Source organism: Orcinus orca, chromosome 6 (assembly GCF_937001465.1).
Source record: "Orcinus orca chromosome 6, mOrcOrc1.1, whole genome shotgun sequence".
NCBI lineage: Eukaryota > Metazoa > Chordata > Mammalia > Artiodactyla > Delphinidae > Orcinus > Orcinus orca.
In genome coordinates, this window is record NC_064564.1 from 32,627,508 (window position 1) to 32,655,414 (window position 27,907).

Genomic DNA, 27,907 nt, shown 5'->3' on the forward strand with positions numbered 1-27,907 from the left:
CTGACTTTGTTGTTCTTCAGTATTGTGTTGGCTCTTCTGGGCCCTTGCCTTTCTGTATAAACTTTAGAACCAGCTTGTTGATATCTTCAAAGTAACTTGCTGGGATTTTAATGGATTGAATGTATAGATCAAGTTGGGAAGAACTGACATCTTAACAATATCAGGTCTCCCTATCCATAATATGGACTATCCATTTTATTAGATCTTTGATTTTTTTTCAGCAGAGTTTTGTAGTTTTCCTCATATAGATCTTATATGAAAAATTTAAAAAGATTTATACCTAAGTATTTCATTTTTCTGGTTGCTAATGTTGTTGATTTCAAAATCCATCTGTTCATGGCTGGTATAGGAAAGCAGCTGATTTTTACCTTGTATCCTGCAGCTTTGATATATCACTTGCTCTAGAAATTTCTTGTTGATTCTTTGGGATTTTCTGCATAGACAGTCAGGTCATCTGCAGACAAAGACAGTTTTATTTCTTCCTTCCCAATCAGTATACCTTTTATTTCCCTTTCTTATCGTCTTACATTAGCTTGGAATTCCAGCATGGTGTTGAATAGGAGTGGTGAAAGGTGACATTCTTGCCTTGTTTTTGATCTTAGTGGATAGCATCTAGTTTCTCAGCATTAAATACGATGTTAGTTGTAGATTTTGCACTTTTTATTATATAGCCACAATTATTTGCAGAGAGTATCAGCACAGCCCATTTTTAGCCTAATCCTAACAAAATTAATACTGATTCTTTAATGTCATCTAATATCTTATCAGTGTTCCTATAACAAGGTCCACACATTGTATTTGATTGCTGTGTCACTTAAGTCTTCCTTTTATTCCATAAGACCTCCCTCTTTTTATGCTATTAACTTGTTGAAACCTTCATATTTTTTAAAAATTGCAAATTATGTCAGTTCACCCTCAGTACTTCAGCATCATTTCTAATTGTGACTTGTTTTTCTCTATATCCAGAATATCATGATCCTACCTAACAATATTCACAATAATTATCTAACATCATCTAATACCCAGTTCATTTGAATTGGCCTTCATAGTCCCCAAAATGTTCTTCAGTTCATTTGTGCAGACTAGTCAGTCAAGGCTAATAGATGACATCTGAAGAATGGTTTATCTCTTAAGTGGATTTGCATTAAGGACAATCTCTCCTCTTAAAAATTTTGTCATGGGGGCTTCCCTGGTGGTGCAGTGGTTGAGAGTCCGCCTGCCGATGCAGGGGACACGGGTTCGTGCCCCGGTCTGGGAAGATCCCACATGCCGTGGAGCGGCTGGGCCTGTGGGCCATGGCCACTGAGCCTGCACGTCCGGAGCCTGTGCTCCACAACGGGAGAGGCCACAACAGTGAGAGGCCCACATACCGCAAAAAAAAAAAAAAAAAAAAAAAAATTTGTCATGAAATTGACTTGTTGAAGACCTAAGGTATTTTATGACTGCCCATTCTTAAATTTCAAGTCACATTTCAAATCTTAGGTATATATGTGAAGGGGAAGGTGCAGCCAGGTTATGGCTTCTACCGTGCTTCAAGTCTCCCTGTCCCCCAAATCTACATTCTGTCCTGAGCTGTAGTGGTCTTTCTGTTTTGAATTTCCTAGGCCTTGTCCTTTGGCCTCAGGGCTGATGTGGATGGGGAGCTTCTATTTTCACTATGATAGGTCACTTTATTTCTCAATGTGAATGCTCATCTCTGGGCACTATGAGGCCCTTTCCTCTTAATAGAGTCCACACAGTGACTTAATAGAGTCTCATCCATGCTGGGGCTGTGGACTTCATTTCCCAACTGGAGATTGGGACTAAACCTGCTGCTGGCCCAGCTCTGGGAGCCTTACTTACAGGACACTGGTTAAGAATGGATGGCTCTGATGCCCTCTGCAACCTGCCTTCCTTACCTCCTTCTTGCCTATGCTGAACTTGGAGGCTGGATAGAAGGGTACTTCTCCCAAGCACCCCCTCACTTCTCTTCTCTTTCCCCAGCTCTGCCTCTGCAACTTGACTCTTGTCTAGGAAGAGCACTCAGCAGACCAAGAATATGGCCCCAGGGCTCCTGACAACCAGGGATGAGGTGAGTCCTGAAATTTCTTCCTAGCTCTTGCAGGATGGACCCATTGCCTTTTCTTGTCTTGGAGCTGCCTTGTTGGTACGTAGCCCTGATCTTGGAGGTGTGGTTCATCTTACCTGGAGCCTTTTCTCAGACTCCTCTGCTCCATTCATGACCTATGCATTCATCAAGTAGTAAAGTGTTATCAACACAGTTAAAACACAATCATGCTTATGTGCCCAGTGACTCCCAAGGCCTAAAAAAGTGAAGGAAGGCTTTCAAGGAAGAAGCTGCCTGAGCTGCCCCTGACAGATTTGGCAAGTTGAAGAGCTGAGGGAATGCATTCTTGTGGGAATGTGGCTGGAAGCCTAGCACGTCTCAGAGAGCAGGTGACCTGCAGACTGTCCCTCATCATATGGGAAGCTTGGAGCAGTCAGTGGCCTTTCGTCACATCATTTTTCTCTGTTTAGAGGTGAGGATGCTGATCTGCTGTCTGCTGGTGATTCGTGGGTAGATTTAGTTTGCTGACCCCATGCTTTATATTTGGGTTTTCCACGCTTAAAAACTGGAAGATTACACCTAAGTACTGAGTCCACACTCTTGGTGTGTATGACAAGTAGCTGGAGCCAAATGGCATCTCCATGGTGTAGTCACACCCCCTTGTGCCCCTTAACCCCATGGCTGAGGTGCCTGATTCATTCATTACTTGCCTTGCCCCTGAAGGCTTTGCTTTCATCCCCTCTGAGCCTGGATGGAAGTAGTTCAGCCAGAATCCTGAAAGCCAGGCTGAGGAGTGTGGACTTGAACCTGGAACAAGTTCGGTTTTGAAGGATTCTGAGAAGGAATTTGCCATAAATGGTAATCGAATGAATGTATGTCCTGAAGGGAAGATTTTCTAATCCCTGAGACTAGGCATATTGTGAACATGACGTAATCAAACGGAGTTAACATTTACTGACCACCTAAACAGATGCCAGGTGGGATGCTTATGCTGATTATATCAATTACCAAAAATAGTGTCAGTTGGGCTAATTAAGTTTTGCTTTGCCTGTCCTAAAAATATGACAAGTGTAGAATTTTTTTGTAAGATATGAACTTGATCTTAATACTGAGCTCATATAGTGGATATTTGTCTGTTACTGTATCAGTTAAAAATGATTGGTTTTGATGTTATCAGATATCGTTGAGGGCTGTATGTCCCTCAGTTGTCAAATCTTTTATACCTTTGAGAGAAAATGTTTTATGTAGTGCATGCAATTCAGAATGTTCCCGGGGTGGGGGTGGGGGGCTTTTCTTTTGTGTGTTTCACTTTACCATTTCTGATGTTAATAGAGAAGCATTCTTGGCCAAAATGGAACATTACTTTTCCTGTCCCTATTCTGCCACTTCCTGTGGGATCCTTAGCACACCCTGAACCTTATCCTATCTATGATCAACATTTCTCAGTATACATTTTTTCTTTTATTCATTCATGAAAAATTGATTCCAGGGCATGAGCATCTGAGTAGGTTTGTTTTTTAAGATGAAGTTTCCGTACCTGCAAATGTAAGACACTTATAACATAGCTGTTTCATAAATGGACCCAATCTTAACTTACTTTGAAAGTACAAAAGAACAAAGGGGTTTGTTTGTTTTTACGTTTGTTATTTGAGGCATAGAAATTATATATTTTAGGGTTCTTTAAATTGCATTTTCAGGTACTTTGTTATGTGTCAGTTCTGAATTATATAGAAATTTCTGACCTATATATACATCATGACATTTAGGCATTTTTTCCTAAGGGCTTTTACCTGAGAGGAGAAATTGGAATATGCATTAGAGTTGTGACATAGAAGGGGGTTGTACCTAGAGGCTATTAACTAGTAGGAAATTAGCACTCTTTTATTTAATCTCAAAAAATTTTTTTGAATGTCTGCTGTGTGCAGGAGCCTTTGATGGTTTACAGTGTTACCTGTAGCACAGCCTCCATTCTTATAAGACTTCCAGCTTTTTTAGGGGTTTACCAATCACTGGAATTAAATATTTTGAAAAGTTTTCATTGACATATAATTCATTTCCAATAAAATTTGCCCTTTTAAAGAGTACAATTCAGTAGATTTTAATATATTCACAAAGTTGTGCAACATTCACCACTATCTAATTCCATAATGTTTTCAGACCCACCCCCACCCCAAAGAAACCCTGCACGCATTAGGAGTCACTCCCCATTCTCCCCTCCCCCAGCTCTTTACAACCACTAATCTATTTTTATAGATTTGGTTGTTCTGGATGTTTCAAATAATTGGACTCATATAATATGTGGTCTTTTGTGTCTGTTTTCTTTCACTTAGCGTAATATTTTCAAGATTCATCCACATTGTAGCCCAAATCAGTAATATTTCATTCTGCTTTAAGGTTGAATAGTATTCCATTGTATGGCTATGAGACATTTTGTTTATTCATTTATCTATTGATAGACATTTCAATTATTCCTATCACTTGAATTTAATTAATATTTTTGGTCTGTGTGCATCTGATTTTAATGATAAAATTGTAGTGTATTAAAACTAGTGACTACCCCACTGTCATACCTTTAAAGTGAAGAAACCACAAACATTCATATTGAAATCAGTGACTCTACAGGTTAAAAATATTCACAGATTTTCACTATTCCATCCCACTGTTTCTCAGTCATTGGAAATTTAACCTGTTCTCAATGTTTGAGAACCTATTTCTGTAGGAAATTTTGTTCATGAAATGAATTTTGGACTTACCACAAAATATGGCCAAGTGAAGAGACATGAGTGTTTTAAATCATATGAGCTACAACTCTATAGTAGAGTATCTGTGTTCTTTTGTCTGCTTTCAAAACCATCCACAAGATGCTCTAACACCTCTGCTCTCTGTTCTACCACTAGCTTACCTTTCCCTCCTGCCAGATGTTTTACCCTACCTATATCATAGGCTTTCTCCCTCTCCTGCTCATGGCATCTGTGTTCCCTTCCTCCCTACATGCCTCATCTTGATTCTTAGCCCTCTGCTTTTTCCTCAACTATTCTGAATCTTACTCATCTTTTAAATTTTAATTTTTTTGATATATAGTTTACATACCATAATTCACCCTGTGGATGAAATTATCAGACAAGGACTTTAAAGTCTCTACATTAACTATGCCCAATGAGGAAAGGAAAACATAGCACTCGCTATCAGCTATCAGATAAAATCAACTTCAAGACAGAGGGAAAGAAGACCATTTCGGAATGATAAAGGAGTCACTTCATCAGGAGGACATAAGAGTTATGTGTGTATATAACTGTTCAAAATAACAAAGCTTCAAAATAATTGTCAGAATTAAAGGGAGAAAAAGGCCCCCTTTTGAGTAATTGATAGAACAACTAGGTAAAAAATTAGTAAAGACATAGATGATCTGAAGAAAACTAGCAACTGTGTTATCCTGGTTGATAATTATAGAACACTGCACCCTACAACTGTAGAATACACATTCTTTTCAAGTACATTTGGTATGCTCACCAAGACAGACTACATGAGGGGTCTATAAAGGAAGTCTTAATAAATTTAAAAAGATTTAAAGAATACAAAGTATATTCTATGACTCAAGAGAATTGTATTAGAAGTCAACAATAATATAAATTTAAAATATTGGAAATTAAACAACACACTGTTTACTAATCCTTACATCAAAGAAGAAATTGTAAGAGAAATTAGAACAGAGTGATGATGGAAATACAACATCTCAAAGCTTGTGGGAGGCTAACCTGGGTAGTTCTCCCTTGCCAGCCCTCTAGCAGTGCCCTCCACCACTTCTGGGGCTAGGGTCTCTGTGCTAGCCCCACCCCTGACATCCAACTTGGAGACCCATGCAGTGTCCCCAGAGGGACTGAGAGGAAGACAGAGTATTGCTGATTGGGCCCCCATATTCTCTCTCTCACTTGACTTTCTGTTCCTTGTTGGGGAAGCTCATGGTCTGTGATTTGCTGATGAGGTTACAAGGATTAGCAGTTGGAAAGTGACTGGAATGAACACCCCAGAGCCATCACCTGCTTGCTTTCTTAGACTGGGATAGAGGCAGCTACATGTGGCCACAGTGCTAGCTCGCCAATCGGCTGATGAGCCACTCTGGACTTTATCTGAATTACTTTGGTATCAGGCACATTGCGCCCAAAAGCAAGATCTCCTTTGCCTAATCAGAAAGAACTTCAGGACAGAAACATCATAGGCTCTGCCTTCAGTGGACTAATGTTGAATAGGAGAAAATTCATGTATACAACCTAAATCAAAACAGGCAATTCTGCAATAAAGATGGAGATAAACCATCTTATTTTGTGAGAGAAGAAATCTCAGATAATGGTTCCTTCTTGGTACTGGGGATGGTCTTGAGGCATGGTCCTTGGGAGCCTGGTTTGGGGAAAGCTTGTAACATTGGCTCAGGTTAGATTCCTTCAAGACCCTCCCTGAGGAATTCTCTTGTATTTCTAGCAAGTGACCATGCCTCCCCAAATTCTTCAGGAACAAGAACCAAGGGATTTGATGAGTGTAGGAGCAACGTCAGTCTAAACTCAGACTTTCCTACACGGAGAGTGATACTTCAGGAAGAAGAACCCACAATTGTGTCATTTATGGCAGAGGCTTCAGATTCAATTATGAACTCGGGCAACATCAGAAAATTCATTTTGTTGAGAAACCCTATGTGTGTGATAATGGAAGTAAATGCTTCATTGAAAGCTCAAAACTTACTATCAGAGGATTCATACTGGAGACAAACATTACAAGTATACTGAATATTTGAAAAGCTTCAGTCAAAATTCTAATCTTCAGCATTAGAGATTTCACACTGGAGAGAAACCCTATGGATGTAACAGTGTAGGAAAAGAAAGGATTTAAATCCATCTCAAATCTCTTTCAGCACCAGAGCATCCATTTGGGAGAGAAACTTAAAAATCTGTTAAGTGTGAGATAGATAGCCTTTAGTTAGAACTCATACCTTGTTCCACATAGGCAAACTTACAAACTCATAGGGAGAAGCCCTATGAGTGTAAGGTGTGTGGGAAATCCTTTATCTATAGCTTATATCTAACCCAACACCAAAGAATCTACTTCAGAGAGAAGCCCTACAGATGTGATAAATGTGGGAAGGGCTTCTGTTTGAACTCACAACTTGGCCAGCACCAAAGAAGTTACAGCATGGGAAAAAAGCCATACAAATGTAGTACTATAGGGAGTGCTTCAGCCAGAGCTTCTACCATCATTACCACCACAGAATCCCCACTGGTGAGAAACTCTATGGATGTGATAAGTGTGGGAAAGCCTTTTGTCAAATTGCAAATCTTATTCAGCATCAGGAAGTTTATACTGGAGAGAAACTCTCTGTATTACACTGCTAGGGCTGCCATAAAAGAGTATCACACACTAGGTGACCTAAACAACAGAAATTTTATTTTATCACAGTTCTGGGGGCTGGAAAATGTAAGATCCAGGTGCAGCCAATTCAGTTCCTGGTGAGGATTATTCCTGGCTTGTAGGTGGCTGGCTTCTTGCTGTGTGTTCATATGGCAGAGACAGAGTTCTGGTATCTCTTCCTTTTATGAGGCACCATTCCTATTGGATCAGGGCCCCACCCTTATGACCTCACTTAGCCTCAATACTTCCTTAGAGGCCCCATCTCTAAATACAACCAAATTGGGGTTAAGGCTTCAACACAATTTTGTGGGACACCATTCACTCTATGGCATTCCACACCCGGCCCTTCAAAATTCATGTCCTTCTGACATGAACATACAGTATTTCATCTTAACAGCCCCCCAGATCTTAACTCATACCAGTATCAACTTTAAAGCCCAAAGTCTCATCTAAATATCTAAATCAGATACAGGTGAGACATGAGTAAAGGTACCATTTCCCTAAGGTAAAATTCCTCTCCAGTTGTGAACCTGTGAAACCAGGCAAGTTATGTACTTGCAAAATAAAATGATGGACAGGAGTAGGATACACATTCCCATTCTAAAAGGGAGAAATCAGAAGGAAGATAGGGTGAAGGATTCTAAATAAGTCCAAACCTAGCAAGGTAAATTGTATTAGATCCTAAGGCTGGAGAATAACCCTCTGGTTTGATGTTCTACTCTCCAGGCCCACTGGATTGGCAGTACCCCTTTGGCCCAGAGGGGTGACCCTGCCTCTGTGGCTTTCTGAGAGGGCCCTGCTGTAAGCAAGGAGTGGCAGCCTTGCCCCCTGGGCCTGTGGTGGGATTAGCAGCCCTGACAACTTACGAATAGCCTCTCTTTCCTTGAAGGATAAGGCAGATTCACACTCTTCCTGTTTCATCCCATTTTCTGTGCCTACTTTAGTGCCAGCTGCAGTGTTTTTGTGGGTATACATCCATCTCTTCCTGGCTTCTGCTGAGATGGCTGATTAAATTCATGGTTCACACCCATACTAATTACCTTATCAAATTGTTCAGACATGCCCTCAGTGTTCTCCTCAGAACAAGTTTTCTCCTCCTTTTTTTTTACAATGTAGATAAGTTAAGAATTTTCCAATCTTCAGTATGGGTTCATTTTTACTTAACAATTCCTTCTTCACTTCATCTCTCTTCTTTTACATTTTACCATAAGTAGTCAGGAGGAACCAAGCCACTCCTTTAACACTGCTTTGAAATCTCGGTTAAATATCCAGTCTCATTACTCACAAGTTCAACCTTCCACAGAACACTAGAACACAGTTCACTCGAGTTCTTTGCCACTTTATAGCAAGGATCACCTTTCCTCCAGTTTCCAGTAACCTGTTCCTCATTTCCATCTGAGACATCACCAAATGTCCTTTAACATCTATATTTCTGCCGTCATTTTTTTCATGATTATTTATGTATTCTCTAAGAAGGTGGAACTTTTCTTTTCAGCTCTTCTCTTTCTGAGCCCTCATAAAAATCACCTTTAATGTCTGTATTTCTACCAACAGTCCCTTCATGTCAATCTCAGATTTTTCTAGCATGCACCACAAAATTCTTCCAATCTCTACCCATCATACAGTTTCAAATCCATGTCCACAGTTTTAGGAATTTGTTACGGCAGCACCCCACTGTCAGTACCAAAATCTGTATTAGTCTGCTAGGGCTGCCATAACAAAATACCATCGACTGGTGACTTAAACAACAGAAATTTATTTCTCACAGTTTTCAAAGCTGGGAAGTTAAAATTAGGGTACTGGCTGATTTGGTTCCTGGTGAGGGCTCTCTTCCTGGCTTTCATACTGCTGCCTTCTTGCTGTGTGCTCACACAGCAGCATCAGAAAGAGAGTAAGCTCTGGTCTCTTCTTATAAAGTACCAACCCTATCAGGGCCCTACCTTTCTGACCTCATTTAACCTTATCCCTTGCATGCCATATCTCCACATATAGACACATTGAGAATAAAGGTTCAACATGAATTTTGAGAGGACACAGTTTAGTCCATAGCACCCCACAAATGTTATGAATGTGGAAAAACCTTTAGTCAAAATTCACAAGCATCAGAGAGTACACAAGTAAAAATTCACAGGGGTGGAGAGAACCCTTAAATACAGTGAATGTGAAACTCTGGATTTGTTCAGTGACAAGAAGACTGATAGAGGGAGAAAGGCCATAGATACAAGTGACATGTAGGAAGCTTCAATGTGCTAAGTCCATATGGAGCCTGACTCCACATCAGAGTGTTGACACCAGGAAGTGTAAGGAACATGAGGAAGATTCTGATGATATTCAGTGTATGTAAGATCATGAGAGCCCTGTGAATAATCTCTTTCCAATTTGTTGAAAGTATTAGTCTGGGCCATCTACTAGGATGTGGAAAGTGCCCTTGGAAACACATCTCCTCAAAAGTGACTTTAAAATTTTTTGTTGATGTGAAATTCACATAACATAAAGTTAGCCGTTTTTTTTGTTTTGTTTGTTTTTGTTTTTGTTTGCGTTATGCAGGCCTCTCACTGTTGTGGCCTCTCCCGTTGCGGAGCACAGGCTCCGGACGTGCAGGCTCAGCGGCCATGGCTCACGGGCCCAGCCGCTCCACGGCATGTGGGATCTTCCTGGACCGGGGCACGAACCCATGTCCCCTGCATCAGCAGGTGGACTTTCAACCACTGCACCACCAGGGAAGCCCAGTTAGCCATTTTAATATGTACAATTCAGTGGCATTTAGTACATTCACAGTGTTGTGCAACCATCACCTCTATCTAGTTCCAGCATTTTTATCATTAAGCAATCACTCCCTATTTGCTCCTCTTCCCAGATACTGACAACCACTAACCCTCTTGTGTCTCTGTGGTTTTAACTGTTGTGGATATTTCATATAAATGGAATCATACAATTAAAAAAAAAACTTTGTGATATGAAAAATGACAGAGTAAGGGAAATCCATGATCGTACCTGCTCAAAAGCAACTAATGGGCTGCCAGAAACTGTCAGAATTAACTTTTATACAACTTTGGAATCTAGTCAAAACTGGAAGATTTGGTGAAGAAAGAAGCTCCTTAGTTTGTGGCAGGAGAGTACTGTGGCATTTTAAACTGCCTGCCTACCAAGTATCCATGAGGAAGCCCCAGCACAAAGACTTTAAATCAACTATCTTAAATATGCATAAAGAGCTAAAGAAAACCATGGACATGGAACGAAAGGAACTAGGTCAACAAATATGTCAACAATGTTTGAACCAATAGAGATTATCCATAAAGAGAAATTATAGAAGGGAACCATATAGGAATCTTGGAGCTGCAAAGTACAATAACTGAAGGGAAAAATTCATTAAAGGGGTTCAACAGCATATTTAAACAGGTAAAATTAAATCTGTACACTTGGAAATATTTCAACTGAGGTTACCCATTGTGAGGAACAGAAAGAAAAGATTAGCTTGAAAAACCTGTGTGACACCATCAGGTTTACTTACATACACATAATGGGAATTGCAGAAGGAAAGGGGAGAGAGAAAATTTCAAGAAATAATATCCAGAAACTTCCCAAATTTGATAAAAGAACAAATCTATATATCCCTGACACTCAACAGACTCCAAATAGGATAAACTCAAAAAGATCCACACCAAGTTGTCAAAACCCAAAGACAGAATTTTGAAAGCAGCAAGTGAGAAGTTGTTTGTTACCTACAAGGGACCCTCAGATAGATTAACAGCCAATTTCTCACCAGAAACCATGGAGGCCACCAGTCAGAGACATAACACACTTTAAGTCTTGGAAGAAAAACTGTCAACTAAGAATTCTATATCTGGCAAATTATTCTTGAAGAATGAGGGAGAAATTAAGATGTTACCAGATAAAATCTGAGAGAGCTCATTAACAGTAGACCTGCTCTACAAAAACCCCAAAACCAAACCAAACCAAACCAAAACATTCAAGCTGATTTGAAAAGGACACTAGATAGTAACTCTAAACCATAAGAAAGAAAAGTGAACACTAGTACAGAGGCTTGTATAAAAGCCAGTATTATTGTGCTTTTTGTTTGGTTTATAACTTCTGCTTTTTCTGTATGATTTCAGGCAAACACAAAAAATATACATCTATGTTAATGGGCATACACTGTATAAAGATGTAATCTTGGACAATTACAAAATAAGGGGAGAGAGATGGAAAAGTATAGGAGCAGAGTGTTTGTATACTATTGAAACTAAGTTAGTAGATTTTTACAAGCTTAACATGTTAACATGGTAACCACTAAGAAAATACTTAAAAATATACAGAAAATGAAAGAAATGATAAAAGTGAAAAAAATACAAGAAAAAAATCAATAAATATTTTAAAAGGCAGTAATGGAGGAACTGGGGAACAAAAGATATACACAGAAAACAAAAGGCTAAATGGCAAAAGTAAATCCTTCCTTTTCAGTAATCACATTAAATATAAATTGAATAAACTCCCCAATCAAGAGGCCTAGGTTAGCAGTTTGGATTTAAAAAAAAACCCAAGATCTATACATATACTGCCTACAAGAGACTCACTTTAGATAATATGGACATAAAGAGGTTGAAAGTAAAAGGATGGAAAAATATATTTCATACAAATAGTAATCAAAAGAGAGTTGGGATGGCTGTATCATGAGACAAAACAGATTTTAAATTAGGAAAAGATAATAAAATGAAGAAAGACATATTTATAAAAGGTTCACTACAGAAATAATATATAGCAATTATAAATATAAACATAACGTAGCAATATAGTCCGAAAATATATGGAGTAAAAATGGACAGAATTGAGAGAAAAATAGGTCTGCAATAATGGTTGGTGACTTCAATACTCAGCTTTCTATACTGCATAGGGCAGCCAGACAGGAGATCAACAAGGAAATATAGAACTTGAACTACACTGTAAATCAGTTTCACCTAACATATGTACAGAACACACCACCCAACAACAGCAAAATATATATTCCACTCAAGCGCACGTGGAATGTTCTCCAGGATAGACCATATGTTAGGCCACAGGTAAGTCTTAAGTTTGAAATGATTGAAATCTTACAAAGTAACTTTTCTGTTCACAATGGAATGAAACTAGAAATGAATAACAGAACTTTGGAAAATTCACAAATATGTGGAAACTAAGTAGGACACTCTTAAACAACTAATGTGTCAAGAAGAAAAATCACAAAGTAGAAAATACTTTGGGAGACAAATGGAAGTGAAAACATGACATACCAAAACTTATGGAATATGGTGAAAACAGTGCTTAGAGGGAAATTTATAGCTGTAAATGCATGTATTAAGGGAAAACTCAAATTAATAACCTAACTGTATAACCTATGTAACTAGAAAAAGAAGCACCAACTAAACTCAGGCTAGCAGAAGGCAGGAAATAATAAAAGAGCAAAGACAAAATAGAGAATAGAAAAATGATAGAGAAATCAACAAAACCTAAAGTTGGTTCCTTAAAAAGATTAACAAAATTGACAAACCTTTATCTAAATTGACTAACCAAAAAAGACTCAAGTTACTCAAATCAGAAATGAAATTGGAAACTTTATTATCAATTTTTTAAAAATATAGAGGATTATAAGGGAATACTATTAACAGCTGTATGCCAACAAATTTGCTACCCAAGGTGAAATGGACAAATTTTGAGACATGCACAGTTTATCTCAACTGACTCAGGAAAGAATAGAAATTATGGATAGATCTATAACTAGTGAGGATATTGGAGCAGTCATTTAAAAAACCTCCCAATAGAGAAAAGCTCACAATGAGATGGCTTCACTTGTTAATTCTACTAAATAGATAAAGAAGAGTTAACACAAATCTTTCTCAAACTATTCCAAAATACTGGAGAGGACAGTTTCTGTCTCATTCTGTGACACATTGCTCTGACTACAGAGGTCTCAGACAAAGACACTACAAGAAAAGAAAACTACAGGCTAATATCCCTTATGAATATAGGGGCAAAAATCCTCACCAAAATGCTGTAACTCATGACCAAGTGAGATTTACAATGATGTTTCAAAATATTAAAATCCTGTAATATACTTCATTCAGAGAATGAAGGATAAAAACTGCATGATCATTTCAATTGATGACGAAAAAGCACTTGACAAAATTCAGTACCCTTTCATGGTAAAAACATTCAGTAAACTAGGAATAGATGAAAACTTCTTCAACGTGATAAAGGCCTTATATGAAAAATCCACACTAATGTTCTTTATGGTGAAAGACTGAAAGCTTTTCCCTGAAAAACAGTACAAGATGAGGATGTCAGCTTTTGCCACTTCTGTTCAACATATTACTGGCAGTTCTAGCCAGAATAATTAGGCAGAAAAAGAAACGGCATCCACATTCAAACAGAAGTAAAATTATTTCTTTCCTCCAGACATTATCTCAAATCTATACAACCCTAGAATCCACAAAAAAATTGTTAGAGCTAAAAATGAATTCAGCGAAGTTTCAGGACACAAAATCAACACACAAAAGTCAGTTGTATTTATGTACGTTTTCAAAGAACTATTCAAACAGCAAATAGTTTTTAAAATCCCACTTACAATAGCATCAAAAATAATAAAATATTCAGTAATAAACCAAGCAGGCAAAAGCCTTGTTCACTGAAAAGTGCAAAACATTGCTGAAATTAAAGGAGACCTAAATAAATGGAAAGACTTCCCATGCTATGGATTGGAAGACAATATTGCTAAGATGACAGTAATATCCAAAGTGATCTATGGATTCAATACAGTCCCTATCAAAGTACCATTCATGTTTTACATAAATAGAAAAACCTATCCTAAAATTCATTTGGAATCTCATAGGACCCTGAATAGTCAAAACAATCTTGTAAAAGGAAAAGAAAGTTGGAGGACTCACTCTGCTTGATTTCAATACTTAGCTCCAAGCTACAAACAGCGGCAAAACAGTGTTATACTGCCATAAGTATAAACATATAGATCAGTGGAATAGAACTGAGAGCCCAGAAGAATATTCCTCTTACGTATGATCAATTGATTTTTGACAAGGATGCCAAAACTATTCAATTGAAAAAGAATGGTCTATACAAGTGGTGCTTGGACAACTGGATATCCAGAACTAAAAGAACACACTTGAGAAAAATGAAAAATTAGAAAGCCTCTGCAAAGAAATAGAAGATGTAATGAATAAGCATATGGAAATTTCAGAACTGAGAAATATGTACCTGAAAGAAAAAGTTCAGAAGATGGGCTTAAGAGCAGATTGGAGGTAACAGAGAAATTATTGGACTATAAGATGGAATAATAGAAATTACCCAATCTGTGCAACAGGAAGAAAATATACTGGGAAAAAGACGAACAGAGTCTCAAGAATTGTGAGAGTATAACAAAATATCTAACATTTGTGTTACTGCAGTTCTGGAAGAAGAAGCAAAGAAGGGCAGGGTTGAAAAAGTATTAGAATAATTAATTGCTGAAAAGTTCCTAAATTTGGCAAGAGATGTAAACCTACAGATTCAAAAAGCTGAGTGTATCCCAAACATGATAAGCCCACTGAAATCCACACCAGGATACATTATAATGAAACTCCTGAACACTAAAAATGAAGAAAACATCTTGAAATCAGCTAAAAAAAAATAACACATTTCTTACAGAGGAAGAAAACTATTAGAATGGTAGTGAATTTCTCATCAGAAATGAGAGGCTAGATGGAAAGTGGTGTGATGTTTTTCAGGCACTGAAGTAAAAGAATTGTAAACGCCAAATCCTGTATGAAATGAAAATATTTTTCACAAATGAAGAGGAATCATAAAAAAGAGATACATCATGCAGACATTAATCAAAGGAAAGCAAGAGTGGCTATATTAATATCAGGTAAATAGACTTCAAAGAAAATTACCAGATACAGAGGGTGATAAATTGGTCAGTTCATCAGCAAGACAGGATCCTTAATGTGTATGCATCAAATAACTGAGCTTCAAAACATGTGAAGAGAAAACTGAAAGGAGAAATGGACAAATCAACAATTAGAGACTTCAACACCCTTCTCTCAATGTTATATAGAATAATTAGACCCCAAATCAGTAGGAGCTCAACAACGCCATCAACCAACAGACTCTAATCAACATTTACAGAACGTTCCACCTAACAATAGCAAAATGCATATTCTTACAGTCAGCCCTCCATATCCATGGATTCCACATCTGCAGATTCAACCAACTGCAGATCAAAAATTAAAAAAAAATTTTTTTCCAAAAGTTCCAAAAAGCAAAATTTGAATTTGCTGTGTGCCAGCAACTATTTACATAGCATTTACATTATATTTACAACTATTTACATGACATTACATTGTATTAGGCATTATAAGTAATCTAGAGATGACTTAAAGTATACAGGAGGATGTATGAGGTTATATACAAATACCATGCTATTTAATATACAGGACTTGAGCATCTGTGGATTTTGGTATCTGAAGGGGGGTTCTGGAACCAGTCCTCTGTGGATACTGAGGGATGACTGTATGAAGATAGATATATTCTGGGCCACAAAACAACATATGAAACAAAAAAATTTGTTTACCTTAATGAATTAAAAAAATTTAAATCATGCAAAGTATGTTGTCTGACCACAATGGACTCAAACTTGACATCAATAAGAGAAAGTTAACAGAAAAATCTCTAAGCACTTAGAAAATAACACACTGCTAAATAATCTGGGCATCAAAAATGACATCTCAAGGGAAATAAAAAAACCTGCATGAAAGTGAATGAAAAGGAAACTGAGATATCGAAGTATGTGGGATGCAGTTAAAGCAGTCTTGAGAGAAAAACCTGTAGCACTAAATGTATATGTTAGAAAACAGGAAGTCTCAAGTCAATAATCTAGGCTTCTGCCTCAAGAACCTAGAAAAATAAGAGCAAAGTAAACTCAGAAGAACAAAATGGAAGGAAATAATAGTGATAAAGGCAAAAATCAATGAAATTGAAAATAAAAAGAATAGAGAAAATCAGTGAAATAAAGAGCCGATTCTTTGAAAACAATAAAATTAACTAAACTTTAGCAAGACTAAGAAAAAAAGGGTAGACACAAATTACCAGTATCAGGAATGAAACAAGGGGTATTACTACGTACTCTGTAGCCATCAACAGAATATCCACACATAAATTTGACAACTTAGATGAAACGGGACTGGTTTCCTTGAAAAACAAACTGTTGTACTTTAACTTGACCAATATGGAGTAGATAATTTGAACAGGGCTATAACTATTAGGAAAATCCAATTTATAATTTAAAAACTCCACAAAAGAAATTTATAGGCCCAGGTGATTTTACTGTGGAATTCTGCCAAATTTTTAAAGGAGACTTAAACACCAGTGCTACATGATTTTTGTTTCAGAAAATAGGAGGGAACACTTTCTAATTCACTTTATGGATATTATGCTGGTGATAAAACCAGACAAGGATAATAGGAAAAATGAAAACTACAGTTCAACCTCTCTCATGAATATAGACATGAAAATCCTTAAATTATTAGCAGATTGAATTCAACAATATATAAAAATAACTGTACACCATTATCAAGTGTGATTTATTCCAGGGACACAAGACTGGTTTCATATTTGAAACTCAATCAGTGTAATCCCCCATATTAACAGGCTAAAGAAGAAAGACCACATGATTATATTAATATCAGTTTATTCAGTACAAGTATTTGGCAGAATTCAATAACCATTTGTGGGGGAAAAAAACACCTTAGAACAATAGAAACAGGGGAACTCCTCTACTTGATTAGGGACATCTACAAAAACATCTGTAAGTAGCATAATTCTTTTTTTTTTAAATATAAAATATACATAACAAAATTTTCACCATTTTAAAATGTCCAGTTCGTTGGCATTAAGTTCATTCACACCATTGTGCAGTCATCACCTTTCTTCATTTCCAAAACTTTTTCATCTTCCTAGACTGAAACTCTATCCATTATATAATAACTCTCCATTCTCCACTCCCCCCCAGCTCCTGGTAACCTCTATTTTACTTTGTCTCTATGAATTTGCCTATTCCAGGTACCTGCTATAAGTGGAATCAAACAATATTTGTCCTTTGTGACTGGCTTATTTCACTTAGCATAATGTTTTCAAGGCTAATCTCTGATGTAGCATGTATCAGAATTTCCTTCGTTTTTAAGGCTGAATAATGTACAGTTTTTTGTATATATGTACTACATTTTCTTATCTATTTATCTGTTGATGGACATTTGGGTTGTTGCCACCTTTGAGCTATTGTGCATAATGCTGTTATGGGCATTGGTGTATGAGTATCTGAGTCCTTGCTTTTGATTCTTTGGGGTATATATACTGAGGATTAAAATTGCTGGATCATATGGTAAATTGTATGTTTAACTTTTTTTTTTTTTGTATGTTTAACTTTTTGAGGAGCTGCTGAACTCTTTTCCACAGAAACCATACCATTTTACTTTTTCCACAACAGTGCACAAAGGTTCCAGTTTCTCCACTCCCTCCCAAAACCTGTTTTTTTCTGTTTCTTTGGTAATAGCTATCCTAATGGGTGTGATGTGGTATCTTTGTGGAACAATATTCTTAATGCTTTGAGACATTATGTTTTCCTCCTCATATGAAGAACAAGGAAAGGATGTCTGCTCCCACCACTCTTTTTTTTTTCTGCGGTACGCGGGCCTCTCATTGTTGTGGCCTCTCCCGTTGAGGAGCACAGGCTCCGGACGCGCAGGCTCAGCGGCCATGGCTCACGGGCCCAGCCACTCCGCGGCATGTGGGATCTTCCCGGACCGGGGCACGAACCCGTGTCCCCTGCATCGGCAGGCGGACTCTCAACCACTGCGCCACCAGGGAAGCCCCCACCACTCTTATTCACTTTTGTGCTAGAAGTTCTATAGTAAGGCAAGACAGGAAATAAAATACATATAGATTATAAGGAAAGAAATAAATCTGTCCCTATATGCAAATACCATGATTGTCTATATAGGAAATCTTAAGGAATCTAGGAGAAGAAAAACTCCTAGAGCTAACAAGTGAGTTCAGCCATGTTGCAGGATTCAAGATAAGCATACAATTTATATCTATATCATAGCAATGAACAAAATCTATATCATTTTTAACTGAACTAAAAATATAACACTATTAAAATCACTAAAAAAAAGAAAAATGAAGGAATTTTTAGGGATCAGTTTTTAAACAAAACCTACTTAGGATTTGTATGCTGAAAACCACAACATGCTGATGAAAGACATCAAAGAACATCTCAGTAAATGGAGAGACATCTCATGTTCACAGATTTGAAGAGTCAACATGGTAAAGATGTTATTTCTTCCTAAATTGATATACAGGTTTAATGCAAATCTTGTCAAAATTCCAGCAGGGTTTTTTGGTAGATATAGATGAGATTATTCTAAAATTTATATGGAAAGGCACATGCCCTAGAATAGGTAAAATATCTTTAAAATGAAGAATAAAGGGGGAGGAAACACTCTACCTGATTTCAAGACCTACAGGATATCTACAGTAATCAAAACTGTGATTTTCACAGCATCATAGACATAAAGATCAACAGAATAGAGAACCCCTGAATAGAGCCACCAGCAATGTGGGAGAAGGATTAGTAGTCTTGAACGCATGGCAAAAGGGTTCAGGTTGAAAGCAGGATCTATCTCTCTATCTCACCCGCGTGCCCCACGCTAGCCTTATTGCTGCCATGGCTCTGGTTAGTGGCTTAGCTTAAGTTGACTAGTGGGCATGGGTGGCTTCTGGGTGAGCAGGGATGTGTTTGTGTTACAGGCATTAATGGCCTTCAAGGATGTGGCTGTGGCCTTCACCCAAAAGGAGTGGAAGCTACTGAGTCCTGCTCAGAGGACCCTGTATCGGGATGTAATGCTGGAGAACTACAGCCATATGGTGTCGCTGGGTAAGGTTGGCCTGTCTCATGTCTCAGAGTGCCTGTGGGCATCTTAAGATTTTGTGGAGCAGCCACCATTCTTTGGGCTTAGAAAGAAACATATTTTCCCTACACCCAGAGAGTATCTGGATTCTATAGAGGTGGAAATAGTGAAGTTATGTGTGTGTGTGTGTGTGTGTGTGTGTGTGTGTGTGTGTTGCCGGGAGGTTATGATGTTGCATTTCCAGGCCTCTTCCAAGGCTGGGCCCTCCTCCAAAGTGATCTTGCTTCAAATGGGTGAATATTTGTATTTACTCAAGCACAGGGGAGAATCATATACTGCCTTTAGATCCAGGATTCCTCCCTCCCCTTAGTCATCTTTTCTCAGCATTCAGAGAAACTTTGTCCCCCTCCACCTACCCTGCCGTGCTTCCCTACCCTCTTAGTCATTGCATTCCCCAGCTGAGTCCAAGTTCTGTGATAGCCTCTTAAGTCACTAACCCAAGATCACCTTGTTTTTTTTTCCCCTGTGAGTAGGAATCGCCTTTCCTAAACCAAAACTCATCATACAACTGGAGCAAGGGGACGAGCCCTGGAGAGAGGAGAGTGAAAGTCTTCTGGACCTTTGTCCAGGTAAGTAGGAAACACCAGGCATACAAGGAGACAAGGCAGTGAGGCGCTTAGCAGGTGAGGAAAGAGGAGCATCTGTGAGCTTCTGGGGAGAAAGCTCTTCTGCAGGCCTCCCTTCTATGCTATCCCACTCAGCCCAGAGAGGGCTTCCCTGGCAACCCCCTCTTTCCTCCCCCATAGAGCCACACTCCGCTCATTTGGTGTCCCTTGTCCAGCACTTCTAGGATCTCCCCATTCTTGAACTTTTGTTAGTTGGCCTGACTTTTAACATAGCACTTATCCTCTGAGACTAAGTCATCTACCCTGCTAGATTTCTGTCCAGTAACCTGGTAACGTTTTTGTGCATTGGTTCTACCCCATTACTTTGTTTCTTCAATGATGGGTTATTTAAGATTACAACAGGGTATGAAGAATTATACGAGTGCCAATCTGCCTTCCCTGCAGCCTAAGAAATAGACCATTATAAGACCAGGTGACAACCCCCTGGTTATGTCCCACTCCTCCCACCCCTGAGAATCCGACTTCTGCATTAGCATGCCCATGATTGCCTTTAGTCTTTTAACCATTCAGCAGGTCTTTCAACCATATAGAGAGTTGTTTTGCATGTCTGTAAACTTCTCTGCACATAGTATCATATTGTATACCTCCTTCTGGAACATGCCTTTTTTCACCAGTTTTATGTGAGATTCATATTAAAATGTGTAGGTTTAGTTTATACTTTTAAAAATGGTTATATATGATTCCATTATATGAATATTTTAATGCAGATGAATTATCTTGTCCCTTCTTTTGGACATTTGAGTTACCTCCAGTTTTTGGCTATGAAATAATGTTGCTGTATATTCTTGCTACCCCCTTGGAAACACATGCGAGAGTTTCTCTCAAGATGCATACCTAGGAGCACAGTGGCTGGTTCATGGGCATGGGTAGCCTCAACTTGATTAGATTGCCACATTGTGTTCTGAAGCTGTTCAACACCATTTTATACTCCCAGCAGCGGTGATGAGTTCTTGTTCCACATCCTCACATTTTTCACCCATCTGTTAGGTTTGTGGTGAAATCTCATATGGGTTTTGCTTTCCAGTGAGCAAGAGCATCTCTTCCTGTGTTGATTGGCCATTGGTGTTTCCTTTTCTGTGATTTGACTGTTCAGGGTATTTCCCTACTTTTGATTTGGGCCATTTCTGTCATTGACTTGTAGAAATTCCATACACATTCTGGGAACATTTAGGTCTTTAATCCAAGTGGAATTAGTTTTATGTGAATGTTGGGAGGTAAGGATAAATTTCTGCCTTTTTTTTTCATTCTTTTATTTTCAACATTCCTGGCATTTTATTTTTGTTCTGTTATTTATTTATTTGCTTCTAAGTACAACCATATATCTGTACTTGTACTTTACAGCAAACTCAGTGCTTTTTTCTTTTTTAAAAAAGAACTATTATATAAACTATAATTATAATAGAAAAACGTTATTATGGTATAATAGTTAAGGGATAATTATAAGGTATATTATCAAAGTGTAATAAACTACATATATTTAAAGTGTATAATTTGGTAAGTTTTGACATCTACACAGCCATGAAACCATTGTCATGATCGATATCCTGAGCATACCTTTCACCCCAAAGTTTCCTTGTGCCTCACTGTAATCTCTATCTCCTGCCTCTCCCAGTCCTCCCCTTCCTCCCATACCCAGGCAACCACTGATCTGCTTTCCGTCATAGATTTGTTTGCATTTTTAGAATTCATATAAATTGAATCATGTAGAATACATACTGGATTCTTTCACTTAACATAATTATTTTGAATTTTATCCATAATGTTGCATGTATCAACAGTCCATTTCTTTTTATTGCTGAGTAGTAATATAGATATCACAATTAGTTAGCCACTCACCTGTTAAAAGAAATTTGAGTAGTCTCCAGTTTTGATGAATACAAATAAAGCCTGTATGAACACTCATGAAAAGCCTTTGTGTGAACATACGCTTTTATTTCTTTTGGATAAATACCTGGGACTGGAGTGGCTGGGTTGGATGATACAGGGTATATTTAACTTTATGAAACTCACAAAGTGGCTGCACTATTTCACTTTTCCACCAGCAGTATATGAGAATTCTGGATGCTCCACATATTTGTCAACGCTTAGGTATTATGATTTCAATTTTAAGCATTTTCATAGCCATGTAGTGGCATCTTATGTGGTTTTACTTGACATTTTTCTAATGACTAGTGATGTTGAGAACCTTTTCAAGTGCTTATTTGCTATCTGTGTATCTTCTTTGGTGAAATGTCTTCTCAAATCTTTGGCCCATTTGAAAAGTTGGTTTCTTATGTTTTTATTATTGAATTTTGCAAGTTTTTCATATATTCTGTATAGAACTCCAGTATCAGATATTTGATTTACAAGTATTTTCTCTGTGGCTTGCTTTTTATTCTCTTAATAGTGTCTTTCAATGAGAATTTCTTAATTTTGGTGAAGTCCAAAGTTTCAATTTTTTCTTTCATGAATTTCACTTTTGGTGACATATTTAAGAAATCTTTCCCAAAATGAAGGCCAAAAAGAGTTTCATATATTTTTTCTTCTAAAAGTTTTATAATTTTTACTTTACATTTAGGTCTATATCTTGAATAAATTTTTATACTTGGTACCAGGTCTGGATTTAAGTACAATTTTTCTTTCTTTCTTTTCTTTTGTATACAAATATCCAATTTTCCAGCACCATTTATTGAAAAGACAACCCTTTCTTTACTGAATTTCCTGTGAACCTTTGTGGTAAATCAGTTGTGTATGGGTCTATGTCCAGACTCTTTTTCACTCCTTTCTTTATCTATCTTGATGTCAATACCACATAGTCTTTTTAATTAATTAATTAATTAGTTTTAATTAATTTTATTTTATTAGGTTTTTTTTGGCCACATTGGGTCTTCATTGCTGTGTGTGGGCTTTCTCTAGTTGCGGTGCGCAGGCTTTCTCTAGTTGCAGCGAGTGGGGGCTACTCTTCATTGCGGTGTGCAGGCTTCTCATTACGGTGGCTTCTCTTGTTGCAGAGCATGGGCTCTAGGGCACGCGGGCTTCAGTAGTTGTGGCTCACGGGCTCTAGAGCACAGGCTCAGTAGTTGTGGTGCACGGGCTTAGTGGCTTCACAGCATGTGGGATCTTCCCAGACCAGGGCTTGAACCCATGTACCCTGCATTGGCAGGCGGATTCTTAACCACTGTGCCACCAGGGAAGCCCTATTTATTTATTTTATTTATTTTTTGGCTGTATTGGGTCTCTGTTGCTGCGTGCGGGCTTTCTCTAGTTGCGGCGAATAGGGGCAGCGTGTGGGCTTCTCATTGCGGTGGCTTCTCTTGTTGCAGAGCACAGGCTCTAGGCATGCGGGCTTCAGTAGTTGCAGCATGTGGGTTCAGTAGTTGTGGCTTGCGGTCTCTAGAGAGTAGGCTCAGTAGTTGTGGTGCACGGGCTTAGTTGCTCTGTGGCATGTGGGATCTTCCTGGACCAGGGCTCACACCCATCTCCCCTGCATTGGCAGGCAGATTCTTAACCACTGTGCCACGAGGGAAGTCCCAATACTGTGTAGTCTTGATTACTGAAGCTTTATAGTAAGTCTGGAACTTAGTATAAATCCTTTAACATTTTTTCTTTTTTCAAGTTGTGCTAGATTCTTTGCATTTCCACATGAATTTTAGACTCAGCTTGGCAATTTTCACAAAAAAAAGGCCTGCTGGGATTTTGATTGGGACTGAGTTGAATGTACATCAATTTGAGGAGAATTTACATGTAAATAATACTCTGTCATCCAGTATATAAACACAGTCGATCTCTATTTTCATGGGACTTCTTAATTTTTGTCAGCATTGTTTTGTAGTTTTTCATACACAGGTCTTATGCATCTTGTCAGATTTATCCCTCTGTGTTTCATATTTTTGGTGCTATTTAAGGTACTTTAAAATTTCAGTTTTCAATTGTTTGTTGATAGTATATAGAAATACAATTAATTTATGTATAATGATCTTGTATCTGGTAAATTTTCAAAACTTACTTCTCAGTCCTAGCAGGTTTTGTAGATTGTATAGGATTTTCTAAATAGATGATTAAGTTATTTGTAAGTAAGTATAGTTTACTTCTTTCCATTCTTTATGTCTTTAATTTCCTTTTCTTGCCTCATTGCATGGTGAGAAAATCAGTGCAATGATGAATTTAAATGGTGAGAGTAGACATCCTTTCCTTCTTCCTGATCTTATGGGGAATACTGTCCTCCTAAGTGGAAGTTTTATAGCTGCCCTTCAGCAGCTTGACAAACTTCCCTTCTATTCCTTGTTTGATGAGTTTTTATTGGGAATGAATGCTGGATTTTGTCCACTTTTTTTTGGCATCTTTAGAGATGATCATGTGTGTTTTTCTTTTTTAGTCTTTTAATTTGGTAAATTACAGGGGTTTTTTTTCTTCTTAAACCAGCCTTGTATTTCTGTAATGCAATGCACTGACCTTATTCAGATTTTACCAGTTTGACCTTCACTTTTGTGTATGTGTATGTTTATTTAGTTCTATGAAATTTTATACATGTACATTCATGTAACTACCACTATATTCAAAGATACAGGACAGTTCCATCACGAGTATCCATTCTGCTACCCTTTTATAGTCACAGCCAACTCCCTCACTCCTCCCCTTCTCTTCTTCTGGCAACCACTAATCTGTTCTTTGTCTCTATAACTTTGTCACTTCAAGAATGTTATATGGAAGAAGTCATATCATATGTTACCTTTGGGGATTGCTTTTTTTCACTCAGCATAATTTTCTTTTGAGATCCATCCAAATTGTTGCATGTATCAGTATTCCATTCCTTTTATTGCTGAGTAGTAGTCCAATGTATGAAGGTACCACAGTTTGTTAAACCATTCATCCATTGAAGGACATCTGGGTTCTGTATAGTTTTTGGCTATTATGAATAAAGCTGCTATGGACATTTGTGTATAGGTTTTTGTGTGAACATAAGGTTTTCATTTCTGGCATAAATGCCCAAAAGTGCAAGTTTCTGGCTTGTATAAATATATCAATATGTTTAGTTTTGTAATAAAGTGCCATACTCATTTCCAGAATGGCTAAACCATTTTACATTCCCACCAGCAGTGTTTGAGTGATCCAGTTTGTCTGCATTCTTGCCAGGATTTGGTGTGAGCACTATTTAAAAAAAAAAACATTTATTTATTTATTTGGTTGCACCGGGTCTTAATTGCAGCAGGTGGGCTCCTTAGTTGCGGCTCACGGGCTCCTTAGTTGCAGCATGCGAACTGTTAATTGTGGCATGCATGTGGGATCTGGTTCCCTGAGCAGGGGTCAAACCCGGGCCCCTTGCATTGGGAGTGCGGAGCCTTAACCACTGTGCCACCAGGGAAGTCCCAGCACTATTTTTTATTTTAGCCATTCTAATAGATTTCTAGCAGTATCTCCTTAGTTGGTAAGAGTAAGTAGTTTAGTGCAAGCAGTTCCTCTCTGGAGAGAGCTGAGTAGCTGAGCATATCTGAGTTAAGTGCACTGTATCAAGGCTTTACTCTTCTTAGAAAGAGACTTGTGTTCTCCCATGGGTAGGTAAAAAGCATGAGTCCCTGTTTATGGGTGGCTATTGCTGTCATTTTGTGAGGTCTTCATGGCATGTCCTTAGCATCTACTCATTCTGCTCAGACGATCTTTATCCCCAGGTGGCTGGCAGATATAAGTGTGTCTTAAGATCTGATCTGAACAGCAAATCGTTCTCGCAAAGACAATCTAACAAGTGCTGAGAGGAAAGGCAGAGTCTACTCCTGGGTTAGCTCATGTGAGTGGTTGGCAGGAAGGGACCCATGGACTCAGTTCCAGGGTGTCCACTTGAGCATCTCCAGACACTGCAGTTTTAAAAGGGCCAACTTCTGGCAGCTCATCTCAGCTTAGTGGGCCCCATGAAAGGTGGTTGGCCCCAGGAGTAATGGGTAGCATGCATATGATTACCTAGAGTTGTTTATTTGTTTAAGGTGGAAATAACTTAAAAGGAAATGTGAAATTTTTTTTTTTTTTACATCTTTATTGGAGTATAATTGCTTTACAATGGTGTGTTAGTTTCGGCTGTATAACAAAGTGAATCAGTTATACATATACATATGTTCCCATATCTCTCCCTCTTGTGTCTCCCTCCCTCCCGCCCTCCCTATCCCACCCCTCTAGGTGGTCACAAAGCACCGAGCTGATCTCCCTGTGCTATGCGGCTGCTTCCCACTAGCTGTTTTACATTTGGTAGTGTATATAAGTCCATGCCACTCTCTCACTTTGTCACAGCTTACCCTTCCCCCTCCCCATATCCTCAAGTCCATTCTCTAGTAGATCTGTGTCTTTATTCCTGTCTTACCCCTAGGTTCTTCATGACATTTATTTTTTTTTAGATTCCGTATATATGTGTTAGCATACGGTATTTGTCTTTCTCTTTCTGACTTACTTCACTCTGTATGACAGACTCTAGGTCCATCCACCTCACTACAAATAACTCAATTTCGTTTCTTTTTATGGCTGAGTAATATTCCATTGTATATATGTGCCACATCTTCTTTATCCATTCATCCGATGATGGACACTTAGGTTGTTTCCATCTCCTGGCTATTGTAAATAGAGCTGCAATGAACATTCGGGTACATGACTCTTTTTGAATTATGGTTTTCTCAGGGTATATGCCCAGTAGTGGGATTGATGGGTCATATGGTAGTTCTATTTGTAGTTTTTTATGGAACCTCCATACTGTTCTCCATAGTGGCTGTACCAATTCACATTCCCACCAGCAGTGCAAGAGTGTTCCCTTTCTTCCACACCCTCTCCAGCATTATTGTTTCTAGATTTTTTGATGATGGCCATTCTGACTGGTGTGAGATGATATCTCATTGTACTTTTGATTTGCATTACTCTAATGATTAATGATGTTGAGCATTCTTTCATGTGTTTGTTCAAACTCTGTATATCTTCTTTGGAGAAATGTCTATTTAGGTCTTCTGCCCATTCTTGGATTGCGTTGTTTGTTTTTTTGTTATTGAGCTGCATGAGCTGCTTGTAAATTTTGGAGATTAATCCTTTGGCAGTTGCTTCATTTGCCAACATTTTCTCCCATTCTGAGATTTGTCTTTTGGTCTTGTTTATGCTTTCCTTTGCTGTGTAAAAGCTTTTAAGTTTCAATAGGTCCCATTTGGTTATTGTTGTTTTTATTTCCATTTCTCTAGGAGGTGGGTCACAAAGGATCTTGCTGTCATTTATGTCATAGAGTGTTGTGCCTATGTTTTCCTCTAAGACTTTGATAGTTTCTGGCCTTACATTTAGGTCTTTAATCCATTTTGAGCTTATTTTTGTGTATGGTGTTAGAGAGTGTTCTAATCTCATACTTTTACATGTACCTGTCCACTTTACCCAGCACCACTTATTGAATAGGCTGTCCTTTCTCCACTGTACATTCCTGCATCCTTTGTCAAACATAAGTGACCATATGTGCGTGGGTTTAACTCTGGGCTTTCTATCCTGTTCCATTGATCTATATTTCTGTTTTTGTGCCAGTACCATACTGTCTTGATTACGGTAGCTTTGTAGTATAGTCTGAAGTCCGGGAGCCTGATTCCTCCAGCTCCGTTTTTTGTTCTCAAGCTTGCTTTGCCTATTCGGAATCTTTTGTGTCTCCATTACAAATTGTGAAACTTTTGTTCTAATTCTGTGAAAAATGCCAGTGGTAGTTTGATAGGGATTGCACTGAATCTGTAGATTGCTTTGGGTAGTAGAGTCATTTTCACAATGTTGATTCTACCAATCCAAGAACATGGTATATCTCTCCATCTATTTGTATCATCTTTAATTTCTTTCATCAGTGTCTTATAATTTTCTGCATACAGGTCTTTTGT

General features: G+C 38.1%; 1 protein-coding gene across 2 annotated transcripts in view; it reads left to right on the forward strand.

Annotated features, from left to right (window-relative positions):
• ZNF169 (zinc finger protein 169) overlaps positions 1-27,907 on the forward strand; it is a 52,246-nt gene that overhangs the window by 11,311 nt on the left and 13,028 nt on the right. For both annotated transcript variants that reach the window (XM_033413650.2, XM_004284127.3), the window contains exons 2-4: positions 1,984-2,071; positions 19,274-19,400; positions 19,908-20,003. In XM_033413650.2, the coding sequence (XP_033269541.1) occupies positions 2,039-2,071; positions 19,274-19,400; positions 19,908-20,003 (256 nt within the window). In that variant the 5' untranslated portion in view covers positions 1,984-2,038. The remainder of the gene's footprint in view (positions 1-1,983; positions 2,072-19,273; positions 19,401-19,907; positions 20,004-27,907) is intronic.